General features: G+C 51.3%; 9 protein-coding genes across 9 annotated transcripts; 6 read left to right on the top strand and 3 right to left on the bottom strand.

Annotated features, from left to right (window-relative positions):
• Positions 1-133: 133 nt before the first annotated feature.
• On the top strand, positions 134-1,079 carry efm7 (putative nicotinamide N-methyltransferase Nnt1; the record flags this gene model as incomplete). Its single annotated transcript, XM_058453964.1, has 3 exons — positions 134-280; positions 358-942; positions 993-1,079. The coding sequence occupies 3 exons, from the start codon at positions 134-136 to the stop codon at positions 1,077-1,079; spliced, it is 819 nt and encodes a 272-aa protein (XP_058306213.1).
• Positions 1,080-1,554: 475 nt separating this feature from the next.
• On the top strand, positions 1,555-1,749 carry N7498_006901 (uncharacterized protein; the record flags this gene model as incomplete). The annotated part of the gene is made up of 1 exon (XM_058453963.1): positions 1,555-1,749. One exon carries the CDS (start codon positions 1,555-1,557, stop codon positions 1,747-1,749), a length of 195 nt encoding a protein of 64 aa, XP_058306212.1.
• An 814-nt stretch (positions 1,750-2,563) lies between these two features.
• On the top strand, positions 2,564-3,897 carry N7498_006900 (putative RNA polymerase II Elongator complex associated protein Kti12; the record flags this gene model as incomplete). The annotated part of the gene is made up of 3 exons (XM_058453962.1): positions 2,564-2,569; positions 2,621-2,974; positions 3,040-3,897. The coding sequence occupies 3 exons, from the start codon at positions 2,564-2,566 to the stop codon at positions 3,895-3,897; spliced, it is 1,218 nt and encodes a 405-aa protein (XP_058306211.1).
• A 704-nt stretch (positions 3,898-4,601) lies between these two features.
• On the bottom strand, positions 4,602-6,387 carry N7498_006899 (putative C2H2 finger domain protein; the record flags this gene model as incomplete). The annotated part of the gene is made up of 3 exons (XM_058453961.1): positions 4,602-5,229; positions 5,290-5,556; positions 5,612-6,387. 3 exons carry the CDS (start codon positions 6,385-6,387, stop codon positions 4,602-4,604), a joined length of 1,671 nt encoding a protein of 556 aa, XP_058306210.1.
• A 2,471-nt stretch (positions 6,388-8,858) lies between these two features.
• On the top strand, positions 8,859-10,243 carry N7498_006898 (uncharacterized protein; the record flags this gene model as incomplete). The annotated part of the gene is made up of 2 exons (XM_058453960.1): positions 8,859-9,064; positions 9,163-10,243. The coding sequence occupies 2 exons, from the start codon at positions 8,859-8,861 to the stop codon at positions 10,241-10,243; spliced, it is 1,287 nt and encodes a 428-aa protein (XP_058306209.1).
• A 286-nt stretch (positions 10,244-10,529) lies between these two features.
• N7498_006897 (palmitoyl-protein thioesterase family protein) lies at positions 10,530-11,519 on the top strand (the record flags this gene model as incomplete). Its single annotated transcript, XM_058453959.1, has 1 exon — positions 10,530-11,519. One exon carries the CDS (start codon positions 10,530-10,532, stop codon positions 11,517-11,519), a length of 990 nt encoding a protein of 329 aa, XP_058306208.1.
• Positions 11,520-12,511: 992 nt separating this feature from the next.
• On the bottom strand, positions 12,512-16,119 carry N7498_006896 (uncharacterized protein; the record flags this gene model as incomplete). The annotated part of the gene is made up of 2 exons (XM_058453958.1): positions 12,512-15,821; positions 15,905-16,119. The coding sequence occupies 2 exons, from the start codon at positions 16,117-16,119 to the stop codon at positions 12,512-12,514; spliced, it is 3,525 nt and encodes a 1,174-aa protein (XP_058306207.1).
• Positions 16,120-17,010: 891 nt separating this feature from the next.
• Positions 17,011-17,454, bottom strand: N7498_006895 (mediator of RNA polymerase II transcription subunit 31; the record flags this gene model as incomplete). Its single annotated transcript, XM_058453957.1, has 1 exon — positions 17,011-17,454. The coding sequence occupies one exon, from the start codon at positions 17,452-17,454 to the stop codon at positions 17,011-17,013; it is 444 nt and encodes a 147-aa protein (XP_058306206.1).
• A 708-nt stretch (positions 17,455-18,162) lies between these two features.
• Positions 18,163-18,678, top strand: N7498_006894 (uncharacterized protein; the record flags this gene model as incomplete). Its single annotated transcript, XM_058453956.1, has 1 exon — positions 18,163-18,678. The coding sequence occupies one exon, from the start codon at positions 18,163-18,165 to the stop codon at positions 18,676-18,678; it is 516 nt and encodes a 171-aa protein (XP_058306205.1).
• Positions 18,679-19,690: the final 1,012 nt, after the last annotated feature.

Raw genomic sequence — 19,690 nt, 5'->3', positions numbered from 1 at the left:
CCCGGGCACGTTATGTGTGAACTCGTGAACTCCAGAGCCCCAATGTCTGCCTAAGGCAACGAATGCCCCGCCGATAAGAAATTTGATAAATGATATTTTTCTTCTCGAGGGGTAACGACGAGAATATAGCACCATGGCCGAAGAAGACTTTAGTACGGGGGACCTGTTCCAGGATCCCGAGGGGTTCTATCCCGATGAACCCCCGCCCTCATTCGCCGAGCACCAGATGCTGTCTGGGAAAACGGTGCGCGTGCGTCTCGTGGGCAGCCACCCACTCTATGTATGTCTTCACGGGATGCAAGAGACTTGCATACCATCCAATTGCAAGGTGATAGATAATATCTAATCTTTGAATAGGCCAATCTTCTCTGGAATGCCGGCCGGACAAGCTCGCACTACATCGAGGAGCGGACTGACCAGCTGATTCGGGACAAGGATGTTCTCGAAATTGGCGCGGCCGCGGGCGTTCCAAGTATCGTGAGCGCCATTCAAGGCGCACGCACCGTTGTCATGACCGATTACCATGACCCGGAATTGGTGAACAACATGCAACACAATGCCGAGCTGTCCGCCCACCTGATTCCCGAGGCACCCGAGTCTCGAAAGAGGCTCCATGTCGAGGGGTACAAATGGGGAAATCCGGTGGAACCCCTTCTCGCACACCTGCCTCCTACCGCCGATGGCGCGCCGTCTGGATTCGATGTCCTGATCATGGCCGATGTAGTATATGCTCATCGCGAGCACGGGAATCTGGTCAAGACCATGCAGCGGACTTTGAAGAAAGATCCGAATTCTGTTGCCCTTGTCATTTTCACACCTTACGAGCCGTGGCTACTGCCTCAGACGGAGCGTTTCTTCCCCATGGCCGAAGCCGGTGGTTTTACAGTGACCAAAATCTTTGAAAAGCTTATGGGCGAAGTACTCTTCGAGAATGACCCCGGTGTAAGTGTATCCGATATCGAGGCCGCAGGAACTATACTAACCCTCCGTAGGACGAGAGGCTCCGGCGGACTGTGTTTGGATACGAGCTTCGATGGGCACCGGATCAATTGGGAGGCTGTGCTTCCAAGGCCGCTTAAATGTTGAAATGATACCCTGGCATCCTCGTCATAAAAGATTATATAGACATGAGTTTTGGATTCCTCCCACTATTCGCACGGATTGATGACTGCAGTTTAAAGAAGCCACGATGACTTTGTAGTTCAGTATCTGCATAGACATATCGTAAGATGGCTCCCGGGCCGAGTAGACGGACACGCACTAATCCCTCCAGTCAAAGACTGTTCCTGATTTAGTGTCCCGCCATGGCCTAATGAGCCTCAGAGTATCTGTTACCGAGGCAGAATTGGTGACCGAACGGTCTCCGAACGCATTATAACCACACGTTGAGGCAACTATGGAAACGTCAGCTGGAAACGAATATTTGGATGATTGACGACCAACTGAAAACTTTGTCCCGAACGTCGTGCTTTCTGATAAACTCCCCCAGAAGCTTTTCATTCACACCGGCTTGATAGACAACCTTCGTAAGATTTAGAAGCCTGTTTTCTTCACATGATTGACCAAGCGGCTTACAGCAGTATCCCAGAAAGTGCATCCCAGTTCAATGGCCTTCAACAGAACGGGTTCAGCTTCCTCAAGGCTCAGGCTGCTACCCAGACCAAAGCTGAGGCCCATAGCACCGAAGCCCGGCGGGGGTACCTGGATGCTGTCAAAGGGAAGTGTCTTGACAATTTTGTCCTTCGGTGAAGATTTGGTTCGAGAGATTCGTGAATCGGTGAGATAAAGGTGAACGTACAATGGAGGAAGGTAGTTTGGAATATTATTCGGATTTGAAAAGCCATATCGGTGTTAAATTAACTTTCAGACGTGAGAACCCGGATGATCATCCCTAATGACGTTATGACCCGCTCAAAGGACTAATTTCATAACGATGTGTTTTGATTCTGCTGATCATGCCAGTAAATTGACTTCTTTCCGGACGATATGATTTACGCCTGCTTTCAGTGACACAAGTTATTTTAGAGCAGTATCTGCTTATTCAAACCGTCCCAAATAGAAAGTATAGACAATCATGTAAATTGTATACGATATAGTGAAAAAAGGATAAAATCCGGATGACTCTTTCTGCGGTTAAACCCCGGCCTATCTCCGACCGGATGCATGTCGCTGGCTGACAGTACTCGCATTGACGAATGAACAATCCCTTGTGGATGCAGGTTGGTGCCGCCGATATTGACCCGCTGACCAGCTCTTTTAATATAATTAAAGCTTTGAATAGTCGCGTCACCTCTCTCCCAGCTCTTTGAAGATCGAGGGACCTATACAAGGCCCACTAATTCCAACGACACCAGATCCTCCACACCAAGAAGGACATTGATGCCCTCGGGCAATTACCTAGATATGAGAAGATACTCGAAATGAAACTATCCAGAATGCTATTAAAAAAAATGCATTGTGCTGCCCTGATTAGTGGCCAGACAAGTAGAATGAAGAAGTGGAGTCACATGTCACAACCCCGCCGAGAAAAGTTCGCCCGCTTTTAACACCGCAACAGCCCACGATGCCGGTTCGTATAGCTACAACTTCCTATCCAGAGCTTTCGCTGATATAAGAATAGCTTGTGATCCTCACCGGATACCCCTGCTCCGGTCTCACATACCGGGCAAAGCAGCTCGCGTCCCTTATTGAGAAAGCGCAAGATGAGATCTTCGCGTCCTCCGAGTCCTCGTCGCCCGTCACACTGAAGTCTCGGTACAAAGTACACGTTGTTCCTTCGCACGATGGATCGCATCCTCGTACTGTGTACGACCATGCTCGGACGGAGAAGGAGGCGCGTGGTGTCGCATATGCGCGCGCGAAGCGGGCGTTGACGCGGGATAGTATCGTTCTCCTCGATGGCATGAATTACATCAAGGGGTGGAGATACCAGCTCTGGTGCGAGACCAAAGCTGCAGGAACCACATGCTGTGTGGTATGTATGGCTTGAGCTTTTGTTGAATGGAGAATGAGAGCGGAATGGCTAACGGGGATGTTCAGGTTCATGTCGGAACACCGATCGATCAATGCGTCGCGAACAATGATGCTCGATTGAAGCGGCAAGCTCAGACAGGCGACCCGGAGTCGCCTGAGACCGCATCATCTGCACCCGGCGAGGTCCAGTTCACTGACGACGAAGAGCCATACCCGTCGGATTTGCTCAATAATCTCATCTTCCGTTACGAAGAACCCAGCACCCACAGCCGCTGGGACAAACCCCTGTTCACAGTCCCATGGGAGGACAAGGAGCCGCCAGTCGCAGATATCTTCCAAGCTCTTACCGGAGTCCTACCATCTGCAGAGACTTCTACAGATACTCCTGTATCCGGCCTCACCGAATCGCTCGCATCATCCACTCTTTCCGAAGCCGCCAGCACAACCACCACAGGCAGAGCCTTTGGCCGCGGGCAATCACTACGGCCCAAAATTATCCCCCACCAAGCCACCGTTCAAGCCGTCGCAACAGACTCGGGCGCTCTGTACGCTATGGAAAAGCGCACGTCGGCTATCGTCACAGCAGTCCGCACTTTCACGCAATCCAGTTCCTCCGCTGAAGAAGCTCTGGCACAGAGTATCGACTCTAGAGGTATCGCCATTGATGTGCCGGGTGCATCCATCCCGATCCTTGTTCCCGCTCATCTTGCTACTACCGGTACAACCGATGAACTGGCCGGTGCCGGCGGCATCCTGGCTCTGCCGAAGCTGCAAAGACTACGAAGGCAGTGGATCACCCTAAACCGGCAGTACATTGGCCATGGCCATGGAGCGGGAACTGGTGGGTTATCGGATGATCAGATTCCGGATGCGTTTGTACGGTTTTTGAACTCGAACATCAGTGGTGAGGATGCAGATGCGTAGTTGGGTTGGACCTGTTGTGGACATTTCTCGATTTGGATAAAACTGCATAGACTAGCCATGATTTAACGAGGTTATGATTTGTAACTTTTTTAACTACTAGCTCCCGAAGAGCTTGTTTTTGGATGAATACGCTCCAATGGTCAAGTTGTGCAACGATCAGAGATCAATTCAACTGGAAAACAAAACGTGATCTATGAAACAAAACATCCTTAATCCTTAAAAACGAAACTTCTACTGTCGATCGCGCCAAACATCCCTTTTTCCTCCTATCCCTTTCGAGGCGCGTGGCGGTTAGGCCATTTCCCTTCGTTTTATCTATTCCACCCACCAGGGTGGTGCCGTGCCGTATTCCAGGTTTAGACAAAGAGTCTCATAAGTAGAGTTGAGATCAAGGAGTTATTTGGTGCTTGGAGTGCCCGGCTCCAGAACACTTGAATCTCCATAAGATCCGTTTGATATCGACCGTGGGTGGCGCCATGGGGAATCGGCCGACAAGGTCGAGCCGTGGCTCGTCCTCAATCAGGGCCAGCGTACATCGGCCCTTCAGTGGTGGTCAAAAAGTTCTTTCCTTGAAAAGAAGCGCAGGAACGCGGCTTCGCCTCTGGTAATCACAGCGACTGAATCGCAAGTCCCTCGCGAGGTATAAGCATCCTTCACTGTATTCCCCTCCGACTGGAAGAAATTACAGGTCCTCAGAAGGTCCTTCATGCGGGCATTCCATTTGGCATATGGGAAACAGCCTGGCTGGCTTCGATGTGGCGGTAGTTCAGGCCCAGGGTGAACAGTTCCTGAAGGCTAGCATTGACCTTCTCGTGCATGGAGGTGTCCTGCGGAGAGATTTTGCGGAGCTCATCGACGAGTCGCTCACGGCACTTGTGATAGTTGCGCTCCGCGTTCTGCAGCCGCTGACCGTGCTGTGCGCTGCTCTGGGAAGCCTTGGCAGAACCGGCTTGGGAGTGTACGGAGCGGGTGCGCTTCATGGTCGGCGCCAGCGTGGGACCGGTGACCTTCCTCTTGCGGCTAGCCTCCTTCTTCTTCATTGGGGTAGCGATGGGCGACGACTCGGGTGAGCTGTGTCGCTCGGAGGAGGTATAGTCATGCACGCGCCGCATGTGGTCGTACAAATTCCATCTACGCGGAAATCCGAATCCAGGAATGGAACGATCACATCCCTCCCACAGGCACAGGTGGGGGTTGTCTCCGTGGCCATGGAGTCCGTGGGCCTCGCGCTCATGGCGGAACAGGCATGCGTTGGAGGAGAAACGCAGGTGGGCTTCCAGACAGGCGGGGGCCTTGCAGCGGTAGGGCTTCAGGTGGGAATCCAGGTATTTGCTAGGGTGGACTGTTAGCTTTTGATCTTGGAGCAGAGCGGTGATGTCGAGGGGAACTTGCTGGTAAGCGCATTTTTGCGTGGTGGGCTGGTGGTTGCAGGCATTATCTCCAATGGCAAATGGGCAGTAGTACTTTCCATCACTCTGGGTGGGCATGGAGTAGTAATGGTGCTCTCGCGGGTTACGAGACTCGGCACCGTCCTTGGACTTCTGTCGAGATGGCTCTCTCACAGGAAGTGGCGGGAAGAACTCCGATTCGGCCTTGACCTGGGGCTGGGAAGAGGCTGACAGAGCTCCTCGACGGGACTGCTTCGAAGGCCTGATGGTCCTGCGGTTTGGTGGTCAGATAAGACATTTCTCAAGTGCTGACGATTGTAACCTACCTGTTCGTGTCCTTATCACTCAAAGGAGCGTTGGGGAACAAAGGATCCGCTGGGTTTATCCCGTGACTGCCCATTGGTGAGTTGGTGAAATCCCCGAGGAATGTGTCATCGGCGGCCAGATATGAAGGAAATCCCGAGTGGGAGCAAGAGGAAGTAACAGAGATGTCGTTGCTGGCTTCCGTCAAAGGAGGCGAGATTGGAACGGTCTGGAAAAGGCTTGATGAGAGTTGGTCCAGGGTGGTTCCGGGGTAATGGCCATCAGGCATCATAGCATTCCATGGCTCGTGCGAAACAATCAATTGGCCATCATCGGTGTGAGAACTGTGCGCGACAGAAAGAGCATCATCTGGAGAGCTCGCCTGCCCACAGACGTCATTATCCATGGACGAGAGGTCCACAAAGGAGTAAAAGTCTCGCTGATCATGCAAGTCTTGGACTGCTGGGAAGTCCACTCCTGTGTACATCACATCATTTGGTCCGACGGTGGGAGTCATCAGCTGCTGAGACAGCGAGAAAGAAAGCATTTGCACCTGGGGAGATTCCTTGGAAGACATGGCCTGATCAAGTGATTCTGTAGTATTCATATTCCATTCTTTCATTTCCTGGGGATTTCCATGGGTTGTGGGGATTGAGCACAAAGACGAGTTGTCTTGGCTCGACAAGTCATCATCCTGGATTGATCTTGAGGCCATATTTGAGATTCCTTGGGCCATGGAGGCATGTCTGGATTGAGAGAAGGAGACCCGTTCGGGCTCATTGCTGGCCCTGGAAGACATTGTGTATGTGGGGTTTGCTAAACACTGGAAGCATCATTCAAGTCAGTCATCTACACCTCAACGAGTTGAAAACAAAAATCAGAAAAGTCAAATGAAAAGGTCCGAGATCCAGAGAAAATTGGAAACCTATGAGCTGTTAGCAACGCCATCAACGCCCGAGGTTTGTGACTGGACGCACCAAAGTCGGTTTTAGGGGAAAGGATGGTCCGAGGTCGGGTTCAACAGGGGCCTGAGCTTGGTCACAGCTTGAGTCGGTTCCAGGTAGATGGGAGAGCCTATTGCCAGTAGTCACATCGAATAGGGCCGGGTCGTGTCATAGCCAGAGCTACGAGGTGCATCATCCGGAAATTCCAGGTTGAGAAATTTGCATTATCTCTAGAAAGGCCAGCATGGGACTGTATGGCAGGTCCATTTCAGTGGCCAGAGTAATAAGTTCCAGAAGCGGATGCTTCAAAAATTCCACAATGGAGAGCAAACATAAATGCTCAAGTGGGTGAGTCCTGGGGTAGTTTCCTTGTATCGGCAGAGTATAAGAGCAAAAAAAGGCCATGGTATCTTGTTTCCAGGGAGAGTTCATTCATTTTTGTGGGGCCAAGGAAGCATAAATCCAGGGAGTATAGGTCCAGCGGCAAGTCCAGGGTGGTAGTAATCCATCCACTTCGCACCAGGCTTGGTTGAAGGGAGTCCAGGCTAAGAGTTAAAAAGATCCAGGCAGAGAAATCCATTGGCAGTATCGAGTTGAGCGTGCAACATTAAGCAACACTCAATGAAGAGTCCAGTCTCTCAGCGGATGCTGAGGACTAAGTCCAGGGCAGTCATCCTCTCTGTTCTTTTTTTTTTTTTTTTTTTTTGAACTGTCAAGATTGGCAGTGGCACCAGCAAGGCGAAGGTCAAAGAGTTCTAAGGTCCACGGAAGTCCTGGGGCTTGGTTTGTAGAGTCGAAATCCATGGAAAAAGACACTTGGCGACGGTACAGGTCCAGTTGAGAAACAAAGAAAGCGCATAGGAAAAGCAGAAAGAAATGTGTGAAGGGGACTACCTGTTGTGTTTTGTCGAGTACGTGCAGACTAGAAAGCAGCCTGGGCAAAAACAAAAGCAAATCCTTTTGGTCCAGGAAGTGGCAGGTAAGAAGTCCTCGGGCAGCAATAACAACCAGGGAAATGCAAGAGGTCGTCCAAGATCCAGGGACAGATTGGTCGATATAAGGGGGTATGACGGTATAGGTATCTTAAGAAGAGTAGAGCAAGAGTCAAAACTTTAATCGAAGTCGAGAGGGGGTGTCGAGAGTTAGAGAAGAAAAGAGAATCGAAATGAGGCCTCGGGGGGACATGCGGCCTTTTTCAAAGGAGAAAGACAGCACGGTGCGTTGTTCAGGAGTGGGACTATCAAACACAGCGTGTGCCAAGAGGCGCATGATGCAGGAGGGAAGAGCCCTGTTGGCACCATCGAAGGCCAGTGGATCGCGACAGAGAAACTAGCGGTGACGGTATCTGCAGACGCGCCTTGCGTGTGGCTGCTCCCGAATGGTGGAGACATCATCCCGTCGCAGCGGTGAGACGGGGTCGGCGTTTCAACCGCTTGGGTATGGCACGCGTGAGATTATGATTGGAGGAGAGTCAGGGCTGACGCTGCATGATGATGACCGAATTGAACGATCGGCAGGTTCTCCGTCTGGGATTATGTACTCCGTAGGGGAGTTGACTGGTGGAGAGGGATCCACGTCGGAGGGTTGCGGAACACCGCTGGGGGGTATAACGCAGGCAGAGAGGAGTACAGAGAACACCGTCGACACAGGAGTACAGGGAGTACGGAGTACAGAGTACAGAGTACAGAGTACAGGAATAGAGACCACGCAGGTCCGGCTGAAGCGACAAGTCTATCCAAGATTCCAATATTATTCATGATCATTCTATCCTACAACACAACAGTATCTACCACGGATCCCGACACGGGCCGGAGCGAGCCCGAGACCCACGTTGGGCAGCAATGCAGATTCGGCGGGTTTGGGCCGCTTTGGCTAGGGCTTCGGTTCCCTGTGGAGTTGGGTCAGCAACTATTGAGCTCTCACTTTGTTCCAGATAAAGTTGGAAGAAAATTGATGTCAGACAAAAAAAAAGATGGATAAAGGTTGTCGTTCAGCAATCCGAAGATTTCAGTTGAACTATGCTTGGGTAGGTTTGTTCATCATCCAAGTCCGGAGGACCGGAGTGCGTGTGGGTGGGTGCGTGTGCAGGACTCAAACATGAGGGGGCTTACCTGTGGATCCCTACGAGGTGTGCAGGGAACTCATCATGGTCGGGGATAGGGAGGGGTGTGAGTCGTTGAGTCGAAGATGAAAAATTCCGTGGTTTTGTGTGCTGAGCACGTGACTGCGGGATACTTTGCACTGTTTGCAGCTCGGCCCCTCGTTATCGTCTTATCATGCGTTTTTGTACAATACAGAGTACGGTCTTCATGTCTCCAGCGTCAACATGAATTGGACTGGAGGCCAATTGCATCGTTCTGCCCGTCAGGGTACCCTGTCCAAGAACCAGCGCCAATATTTTGCCAAATCCCGCCAGGTCGCCTCTCGCCATCTCTCTTCGTTTCCCGGACTGCCCGAGTTTGCCAACACCAAAGACATACAAAGTGCTGCCTTTACAAACAGTCAAGACGTGGTAACCGATGGAAAGTCACAGTCAGTTGAAAAACTGCCAATTGTTGCACCCTGCGTTGCTACCTTGCCTGTTTGCTTCGGTTATACTCTTTACTAACCATTTGTCCTTGACCACTCAGGATGCCAGCCTTAACTCCGCCTCGATTGCCAGGAGCCTCGACTACCACAGGGGGCACTCGGCTAGATTCTCTGAAACGTCAGCTCCTTCAAGACCCCGACTGGGCCGCTGTCTCTGCAGCTCGTCCACTGGAGATGACATTCACGCCGGCCGAGGAGATCGAGCGGTTTGGGAAGCGGCGGAAGTTAAATGACCATGACAGACAACGCCTGTCAGCTGCATATGGTCATCAATCCCTTTCAGATTTTGCTACGTTATGCCGGAAGAGCAGAGATGCTTCCCCAAGAGACGTCCGCCTGGACCAGATCACAATACGTATCGACGGGTGTCCCGCCGGCCTCCACTCGAGCAGCCAAGGAAAGAGTACGAATGTCCCTTCATCGCGGTCAATGCTTCTTGATAATGAGACATCTCTGATTTCTCATTCACCCGGCCGAGAATCGGAGACTCTTAAACCCGAATGTCTTTGGGTGGCCAAATCTAGCCGTCTATCGTTGCAACCCAGATACAGCCGACCTATGATCGAGAAATTTCTAGCTGGCATTCGTCGATCCCCAGTGTCTGGGGATACAGAGCCTTTCGATAACGTCATTCCAGGAACTCCTGAAACGAAGAAATTTCCAGCGAACAGTCCGCCGTATCGCTCTCAAGTGAAATCGGATCGCATTGAATGCCAGTCTCTTATTGCTGTTGACCAGCCACGACAGCCGCGATATTTTATAATTGATGATCAAATACTTCCTGAGCCAACGGAGCATACCGTCGCTCTAAACTGGCATGCACCGTCTTTCAGCCCAGCGAAGACACTGATGGCATCACCTGCACCATCCCGTACTGATACTTTCTCACACCGCCAAAGATTAAACTGGCTATCACAGCCAGGGCATCTCAATGACTCGAGAAGCCCCTATTTAGGTCGTGTTCGTGCTGCGAACCTCCCAGGGTCTATTGCTAACCAGTCCTCGTATCTCAACTCTACGATAGACCCGTTCCGAGATCCCGCTAAAGCCCACAGTCTCTCAACACCTACAGTATTATTTGGACAGCTTGTTCGTAATGACAACGTGGTTGAGAATGTGTGAATGCCCCATGTATGGCCGGTTCCGGAGACGGGGCCATCTATACCCCTTGAGCTTGATCACGACATGTTACTACCATTGAACTATTTCAATTAAAACCAAACCCAAGACAAATTTGATTATAGACAACATATTCATTCGGAGTGGTGTACAAGCAGCGTTGAATTCAGGTCCCTTGCACCTAGGCACTTTGGATGCCGGGCTCACGTGCTGATAAACCTCCCCGGATCCACCAAGCGTCATCAATTCCCCAACTTTCCCCCGAGCAAACCCTCACACCCACGCCGCCATGATACGTGTTCTCCCGATTCTGGCATTGCTTGCCCCTAACGTCTTATCTGCCGCCGTCCCCTGGCTCACAGCCTCCGACGACGCCTCGACCCAGCTCCCTCTCGTCATCTGGCACGGGCTCGGCGACGACTTTGAGCGTGATGGACTTAACGAAGTCGCCTCGCTGGTGGATTCCGTCAACCCAGGTACTTACGTTCACATCATCCGACTGGCCGACGATGGCAGTGGCGATCGCCAGGCCACCTTCTTCGGAAACGTCACCGAGCAGATCGAGACAGTCTGCAAGCAACTTGCCTCGGACCCGATCCTGAGCACTGCGCCCGCCGTCAATGCCCTTGGCTTCTCTCAGGGTGGCCAGTTCCTCCGTGGATATATCGAGCGATGCAATAAGCCCCCTGTGCATAATCTCGTCACTTTCGGCGGTCAGCACAACGGAATTTCAGAGTTTCAAGCCTGCAAGCTGGGCGACTGGCTCTGCAACGGGGTTGAATCGCTGCTTCGCTCTGGACGATGGTCAGATTTCGCGCAGTCGCATGTTGTTCCGGCACAGTACTTCCGTGATCCCGAGGAAATGGACTCGTACCTCGAGCACAGCAATTTCCTGGCCGATATTAACAACGAGCGCGAGCTCAAGAACGTTCAATACAAGAAACGCCTGATGACACTCAACACATTTGCTATGTTTATGTTTGACGAGGATACAGTCGTCATTCCCAAGGAGAGCGCCCTGTTTGCTGAGCACAATGCGACCGATGGTACAGTGACTCCCCTCCAGGAGAGAAAGATTTACAAGGAGGACTGGTTGGGCCTGAAAAAGCTTGATGAGCAGGGCAAACTGCACTTTAAGTCCGTGCCGGGTCAGCATATGCAATTGACGGAGGAGGTTCTGAAGAAGACCTTTGAGGATTATTTCGGTCCCGTAGAGAACTCGCAGTCGGATACTTCGTCACTCGGACTGATTGCACAGCCTGGTTTCCGAGAGATCTGATCTTCTGATTTCTTTCTCGGCGTTGAATCTTATAATTGATATCCAAACTGCATTCTAACTCAAAGTGGTATCTACGCATGACTATGGTATTTACTCAGGAATGCATTCCAAATTGACTTGGAAGGAGTTTCCCAATCATTTGACCTTTGCAAGTCTGATGTCTTGTTATACAGTCCACGAAACCTTTCATGAATCTTAATTTAAATAGACTATCACGGAGCTTCACAAAAGGCAGGCATGCCATTCACTGTGCAGGATATAAAACACTCGATGCTTGGCATCTGTCTGTCCACAACCTTGGTCCAGATAAGAGTACGAACGAGGAGAAACCCAGACGGGGATGTGCATTTTCTCTCTTGATCAGACTTGGTCTCCTAAAGCTCGTTACTCTCTAAATATCAAGACGAGCATCTGAATCTTTCGACACCTTGCTGATATGCCTGTGCAGATCCCTGGGTGACATTCTTGGGTGTTTCCGACACGGCGGAGGTAAGTATCTGCGCTGAATTAGGGGGCCACCCGAGTAAGTATACACATAGCGATGGAAGAATGACAATGCCAAGCCTTGATATTCTGGCTAAAGCCGAGCGTCTATTATGAGTCTACCGAAACAGTAGATACAGCACCTTCGGCAAAAACGCATAAGCAAGCTGCAATAAGATGGGGACCGCGGATCGCCAAAAGATAAACATATGCAACATATGATAAAGAAACAAAGAAACAAAAAAAAAGGGTCGAAAAGACAAAAGATCAGGCGGTGCAAAGAAATCGACAAAGAATGGAAGAGGCAGATATACCACCTAATGTCACAAAGGAATAGGGCGTGTGACACAGAGTCTAAAAAGGATTTCTTCCCACATTATCCATGAGACGGAAAGAAGCTATAAACAATGTACAAAGGCAGGCAAAAGAAACGGAACTGCCGAGACGAAGTCTCCAGGAAATTTTGTGCGCGCCAGGATTGACTGTACAGGATGAAAAGAAATTCAAAATTAGTATGGAGGCCGTCCGATGCCGCCGCCACTGACTGAGCGTTGGTTGGAATAGCCTCCCAGTGGTGTCTTGGAGGGGTCAATTGCGGTGGCTGGGCGGTCCTCGTTGGCCAGGATGTCGCCGTCGGAAGATAGGAAGCCGTCCAGAAGCTTTCTCAGCTGATCCCGCTGGTTGTTATCGAAAGCAGAATCATTTCCATTGATTTGCGCACCCTGGAAAGCATCCGAGATCCCCGCAGAAAGACTATGGTTGGAGCGGCTCATGTTGCGGTTCAGAGTTCTGTTCCGAGATTGGCGGTACTCTGATTTGCCATTGAGCGAGGTGAGTTTTGAAGTATCGGGAGCCGTGGATGGACGATCGATGAGCAAAGACCGCTGCGAGTCATTTGGAAAGCCACCCGGAATGTTCAGGTTGGAAGGAATGGGTGGGACAGGAGGAATTTCTTCGGAGTTCGTCCGACTCAGCGCCAATTGAGTGTCTGTGGGAGTCTCTCCCCCCGAAAGAGCGATCGCTGATGCTGGTGCACGAGGCGTTTCTTGTCCGTCTTGTTCCGGGGTTTGCTGCCCTTCTTCGTGAATCGATGCATCGCCCCCATCCATCTCCGAGGCGGAGTAGGTACCGCTGACCATACTTTCGCTGCCTGAAGAGATGACGCTGATATTCGACCCATTTGCACCCCGCAGAGGGCTGGGATGCCGAGGGGAGGAACCGTCCTTGACCGAGAGCACGCGGCGTAGCTGTGTTACGCGAACTGGAGACCCTCGGTGGGGGCTTTGATCTGGGGTTCGCGAGAAGTCGCCATAAATCTCAGGGACATTCATGTGGCGGTCTTTCGGCGAAGCCGAGCCAGCAGGCGAGCCGTTCGCAGCACCATTTTGTTGACTGACGCGAGTCATAGTGCCGACGCGAGAACCGCTAATGGATAATGTTTTGATGCTTTCCTTCTCGACAGCGGCCAGACAGGATTCTCGAGACCAAGAGGAGAACAGCTCTTCCCTAACAGATGAAGGAAGACCGTTTTCAACATGCGACTGTACAGCCTGACTGTGATTGAGAACAGGAAAACTGAACCCTCGCGCCGGTAAGCTTGATGGGCTTTGTGGGGGTGATGAGACTGTTTCGCGATAGGACTCGTCCATCCCATCGACAAGGTCGTCAAGATTTTGAAAGGGTGTAAACGAAATTGACGGTTCTGGATCATCGTCGGGAATCTTTTCATCGTCCACCACGATAGCGTCGAGGCCAGCCGGAGGCAGCTTAACCCTAGAGAGCCATTGACCCTTGCTCTGTCGCTTTCCAATCTCGTTGCGGATTTCCACTCCAGCATGAGTGGACTCGAGGTTGAACTTTTCGCAGAGGGCCAACAAGTGCCCGTGGACCAAGCTTCCAATGTTGATGCGCGCCCTGGATGTTCCCAGGTCGACTGAAGTAAAGAGATCATCTTGCATTTTCATAACCATGGGGAGACCAAATTGTACCGCGTTGACACCGAGATTTTCGACAAGATTGGCAAGTAGAAGGTGCAAAAGAAGGACTTCAGATTCAACTGTGGCCCGTTCCAGGGCAGAGTCGTAGATTGCAAGGTGCAAGAGGCGAAGAAAGTTCGACTGCGCTGCAAGAGCCATCGTCTCCCTCTGATTTCTTGGAACCGAAGTGCTCCGTCGGTTTGGCTTTTCCGCCTGCTCTGAATCACGCTTTGATGTCTGTTTGATATACTTCGGGGTGTCTACCTTCACCTTGAGGTCCTGCTTATTCGTTTCGAGTTGTAGCCACGCCAAGAAGGCTTCGGCATAAGCGTGGCGAACCTCACGGTCGGAGTCTCCGAGAAGTCCCTGTGTTCCTTCCCACACATGAATACCAACTTGATTCCTTGTTTCAGAGGCAGCTGCAACAGTAGGCGCCCGAAGGTTTGACACAATGAGAATGGCCTTGACGGCTCGGAGGGCAGTCAGTTTAGCCTCAGAACGCGAAAACGTCTCGCCCCGGGCTTTCTCTCCATTGCTCTCAGGGTTGAAATTAGTGTGGACCACGGGCGCAGCACCAGTCTCATGGACGGTAGCCAAAGAAGACTGCACATTATTTTCCTGAGTCGGCGCGGGCTTGAAGCGCCGCAGGATAGCCCGCATCATGTCGGCGACTTGGTCGCCATAGTAAATATGGGTCGCTAAATTGCCGATGCACTGTTCCAGAAGAGAAAGTAGACCCTTTCTCCGGGCAGAGAGAAAAACTGCAGCGTCAGAATTTTGTTCAGAACTCTTCTCTTTATCCCCAGCATTGTCTTGGGGCGATAAGATGTCCGAGGCGTATTGCATGAGACCAAACAAGATATCCATAACACTCAATCCAATCATGTTCACTGAAGACTTCAAGAGCCAGTCCACGACGGACAGGATCGTAAACGCCGATTCCAAACCGTCCTCCTTGTAGGTCGTCTCCTGCAAAGTCTCCATGGCCGTCATCACAATCACGAATCGAACCTGTACGGGGCACCAAGTTGCAATGAGCTCAATCAAAGAGGTGGCCCAGTTACCCGGCTGGGCGCGTGGCTCGTCCCCAGTGACAGCCCGCGGGAAACGCTTGTTGGCGATAAATTGAAGGATGACTGTCGCCGCAACGCGTATTTGACCACGGTTGCTTCCCGAGACAATGATTTGTTCGAGACTCCGAAGAGCCAAAAATCGCGCATCCATCTCCGCCTGTCGGTCAACATCAGCGGTCGATTGGGCTGCCAGTGCAGGGTCTCCGTTCGCTGCCTCAACCGTGTGCACCGTGTGCACCGTGTTGACACTCATGCGCCGATTGAGGTTCCCATCACGTTCCACCTTATCTACCTCCTTTGTGTCTTCCAGCCTGGCTTTCAGTGGCACGAGAATGTCTTCATTTGGCGAGTATAGGTTCTCCAAAATGACCGGCAGGATGATCTTTAGGGAGGTGCCACCGTCTGCGGCAAGACTTTTTGAGCTGACCACACCCTTGATCGCACGGAGTCCGGCATTTCTCCACCGAATGGCGACTGCGGGACTGATTTTGGCGGAGGAGTAAGATGGGGAGGATGGATCGGCGAAACTGGCATACGTTCGCACAACTTCCCGATACTTCTGAGCGAGACCCTGGTCTGCGGCAATGGTCGCGAGTTCCTGATGCCGGCAGAATGTTTCAAAGGTGGCGATCGAATCCTCGACCAGGGAAATATCGTTCGATCGCAAGATAGTTTCGATGACAATCAGGACAGAGCGCGCGTAGATGGGGAGGTCGCGAGGGACTTTCTCGATGAGCGCGGTCAAAATATGAAGAGCGACCTGAACATTGCTGTGTCATGAGCTGTCAGCGCTTTTTCATCTCTATCGTACATCGAAGACAAAGGCGATTGAGCCTGAATTCACGAGACTCACCCCAGTCTGCGCCTCCAAACGTCCTTGGCCACCCGTTTCTCGAGAAAAGCGCCGACCTTGGTCAGCTTGCTGCGACGCGTGCTCGCATAATACAGCAAGTATGAAAGCTCGCTGGGGTTGGGCTTGACCTCCGGCACACCCTTTTGGAATTTGGGGTAGCACTTGAGCGTCAAAAGCTGGTGCCTCGGCCGGCACGACTGGCGTACAGACTCCATGAAAATGGTATGGGCGCCCCCTCGGCGGGAGGTCCGTAGATGAGAGCGACGAGTCGATAGATAAAGCCGTAGGGCGATGGAGAGAGTTAGATTTGTCGGATGGCCATGGGGGAGAAGGCAAGAAACGTTGGCGGATGGGCGATGGACGGGAACGGGGCGTTGCTGTCCGATGAGGTAGTTGACGGCCGATCACCAGGGGGTGGGGCTCTCATCCGCCGGCTGCGTTGGAATGCGGAAGGTAAAAGGTGAGCGATGTCAAAAGTTATGCAAATGATGAAAGAACACTGGTAAACCGAAACCTTGAGATTCTGGTCGTGTTTACGATGACCGTGGTTTTGGGGAGAGGAAACAGGTTGGGGGCAGAGTTCCGAGCCCTCGGCCGCAGACGGCCACTTTACTACTTTTCAGCCTCGTCAATTCCTAACGCTCGCTACGTGGGGAATCTCATTACTGAAAATTTAGACTTAATTGTCTCGTGCGATTGGGATCAATTGCCTCGGAGAAGGGCTGAAATTGTCATAACAGGCTCGCATGGTAAGCTTCTCGGCGATTTCACGCCCCCAACAGACGCTTTGTCCTTCACAACCCCGCAGACCTTGGTCGATGGGTGAACTTGCGCTTGGGTGCGTCTAGCGTGGGCGTTCTCTGTGTCCTGGACCAAACGTCGTTCCAGGTGCTTTCGATCGACAAGCCTCCCCGGCCGATCGGCCCAGTGCCTCGGTCGCACATGAAGTCACGACCCCCAATGAGTCCTTGCTCAGGTGCCGACCTGGCGAACGGCAATAGTCTCGTTGATTCGCACGATGTAGATCCTTTCAGTTTGGTATCCCGGAAGATGGTCTTAATACCCGTGATGGTGTGTGTTAAGAGAGCCATGACCCGCCAGAAGACTCACGTCTTGGTTCCATTCTGGTCGTCCTGCGTCTCGGAGTTCTGGGCGACATCCGCTTCGGCAGTTTGTGCGGTGTTGTTGGGGATGGTGACACCGGCCAGACCTTCGATGACCTGAGGCAGAATGATATCACGGCGGAAAGTGTCCTCTTGCAACAGCCGGAGAGCGCGCAGCGTTGGGCCGGGATGAGTCAGGAACTGAGAGTACTCGGGCGTCTTCCAGTAGGAGTAGAGGTATGCCAGGTATGCAGCGAAAGCTTGGGCATCTGGGGCAGAGGCAGAATCGTCGTCATTGTCATCGGCTTGTGAGATTCCCAGGAGGCCCGGGTAGGTGACCGCAAGATGCGATAGGTAGTAAGGATTGGCGAGCGAGGAAACAAACTCGAGTTCGAGTGTAAACCGAGGGTTTGTGAGTGTGGGAGGAGACTGCGTCGTAGAATCCATGCTGCGCGAAGGGGTGGTTGAAGCTATGAAGTTTGAGGCCGTGGACGCTCCAAGCTTCAAAGGCGGAGCGCCAAGGCCCACTTCGCGCAAGGCGGAACTAAATGTACCGGTACAAAAAACAAAGAACCCGAGGCGGCCGTTTCTATTTTGGAAAAATTATTCAATCTGAATCGCTTCAGTTATGTTTCCCTCTGCTTAAGATCTTGAATTGCGAATCTAGTCTCTCGGTGACTATCAACAAATTCCTCAATTGATATTCCCATCCTGTGGTATCCCCTACTCAATCAAGCCCTCCTCTATTTGCATGAATCAGGTAATTTGCCAAGCTCAAACCGAGCAAGCCTTCGTTACACATACCATGGTGTAATTTTTATACGTATATTGGGGCCAGACGGTGGATCACGTGCCAGAGGCGACATCAGATATCGCCTGCAGCTTAAATACCTTCTAGACAAAAGATATTTACTTCTGTGTGCGTGACATGTTTTCCCTAAGAAAGCAGTTTTTATCTCGTGATGCAGACAGGGGCAAAAGTGCGGCTAAATGACTAAGCTTAGAAAGCTGTCGAATAGAGTTAGAGATGTAATCGTCATACTGATCTAAGAAGTGACACGAAGCTTCATAAGTTATTAAATAATAGACCAGCAATATTAGCTCACAGGGACTTGCTATTCTATGCGCTGTCAGTATTGAGAACGTCCAGTCACAATGCCGTCAAGAGAAACTCTCATCCAGCCCGTCCGCGCTCTCTGTGCCGGTTTTTCTACCAATGCCCCCATACCGGACATTCTACGCCAGTTCACGACATCTCCTCCACCGCTAGCAGCAGAGTATGGTCTGAAAAGCTTAGCTCCTTTTCTGGGGCGTGATTTTAAAGGCCAACATGGAGTGGCAGACTATTTTCGTCTGGTTACCGAAATTTTGGCAGTCGAAACTATGAGCTTCGAAAGCGAGTCCTCGTGGATGATCGATGAAAATATTAGGGCAGTCGGGCTGCGTGGAAAAGGTCGTTTTATCTGGAAAGACACAGGGCAGATTTGCGATGAAGAATTCTTCTATCGTATGGAGATAGCACAGGAGGAGGATGACAACGCTGGGAAGGGACAATGGAAAGTCCAGGATTACAGAGTTTGGTCAGATACCGGGGCAGCTTACTTGGCTCGCTTAGGGAAGTTGGCTGAATGTGGCACGGAGGGAGGAAATGATCCCACGGCTGCTCTTTGAAGGTTGTCCGCTTGGGTTGCAAATATGTATATTCAAATACGCGCTGAATTTGTGGCGGATCTTTTTCTTTAACCCCCGGCATTTCGAATTCATGAAGTGCTTTAATAGCAAGGGCCTAAAACTTGTCTCTAAATGATCACGAAATCAGGGAGGACAAAAAAAAGCTGGAAACATCGCTTCCTCGGCCTGAATGTTTAATCTCGCTGTAGGCTGTAATGTAATTGAAAACGTGGAGTGGTGGAAGCATCATTGTATCCTAATAGGGTCGAAAGCTTCGCAATTTCACTATCGGTAAGACCGAGTTCAGGTGAGGTCCTGGGATATAGAAACGTCGACGACAAGCTCCGCCAGAGCCTGAAGAGTAAATCAATCTCCGGACGGGCAAGAGGCCTAGTAAAAAGTAGGGTGTGCTCCAGGAGTCCTGTATCTCAGGGAGCCGATGGCTTCCCGAAGTGGTTTTCCTCGCCATCACTTTCTTACATTACACAGAGACGGGTGGGATATCAAAATAGTCGGTTGATCCTTGATATCCTTTGTTGAGAGTTCAATCGAGAAGCCTCTCTGCTGAAACCCAGGCTGAATCTTCCACTTTACACCCACACTTGCACTATCTCTCTTCGCTCGGTTGCCCTCAGCCTGCTCGATTACACTGCCTGTCTTCTACTCTATTCGTAACTACCCCAGAGAAAACCGATCTCACAATGTCTACAATTCCAGTTCCAAAGACACAGACATGTTCAATGAAAATGACGACAACCCGGCACCCGCAACCATTGCCCAATAGCCCGCAGCTGCAGGATCCCCAGAGCTGTTTGTTATCCATCATAACCATTGGAATGATCAGTCACAAGCTCCATAAATCGAGTACAGTACAGTAGTACACAATCTGCACGCTGCATACTGCATGCAGGCCTCGAATAATCCGACCGGGCTAAAATGGGACTGGATATTGCTTTTGATCTCTCATCTTCTCTCCAGAACCATAGGACAGTAAGGACCCGCAATGAGGTGA

The sequence above is a fragment of the Penicillium cinerascens genome, assembly GCF_028974065.1.
Source record: "Penicillium cinerascens strain IBT 15544 chromosome Unknown contig_9_segment0_segment0, whole genome shotgun sequence".
Lineage (NCBI taxonomy): Eukaryota > Fungi > Ascomycota > Eurotiomycetes > Eurotiales > Aspergillaceae > Penicillium > Penicillium cinerascens.
The sequence above is the reverse complement of the archived record's forward strand: the minus strand, read 5'-3'. Positions and strand labels throughout refer to the sequence as shown.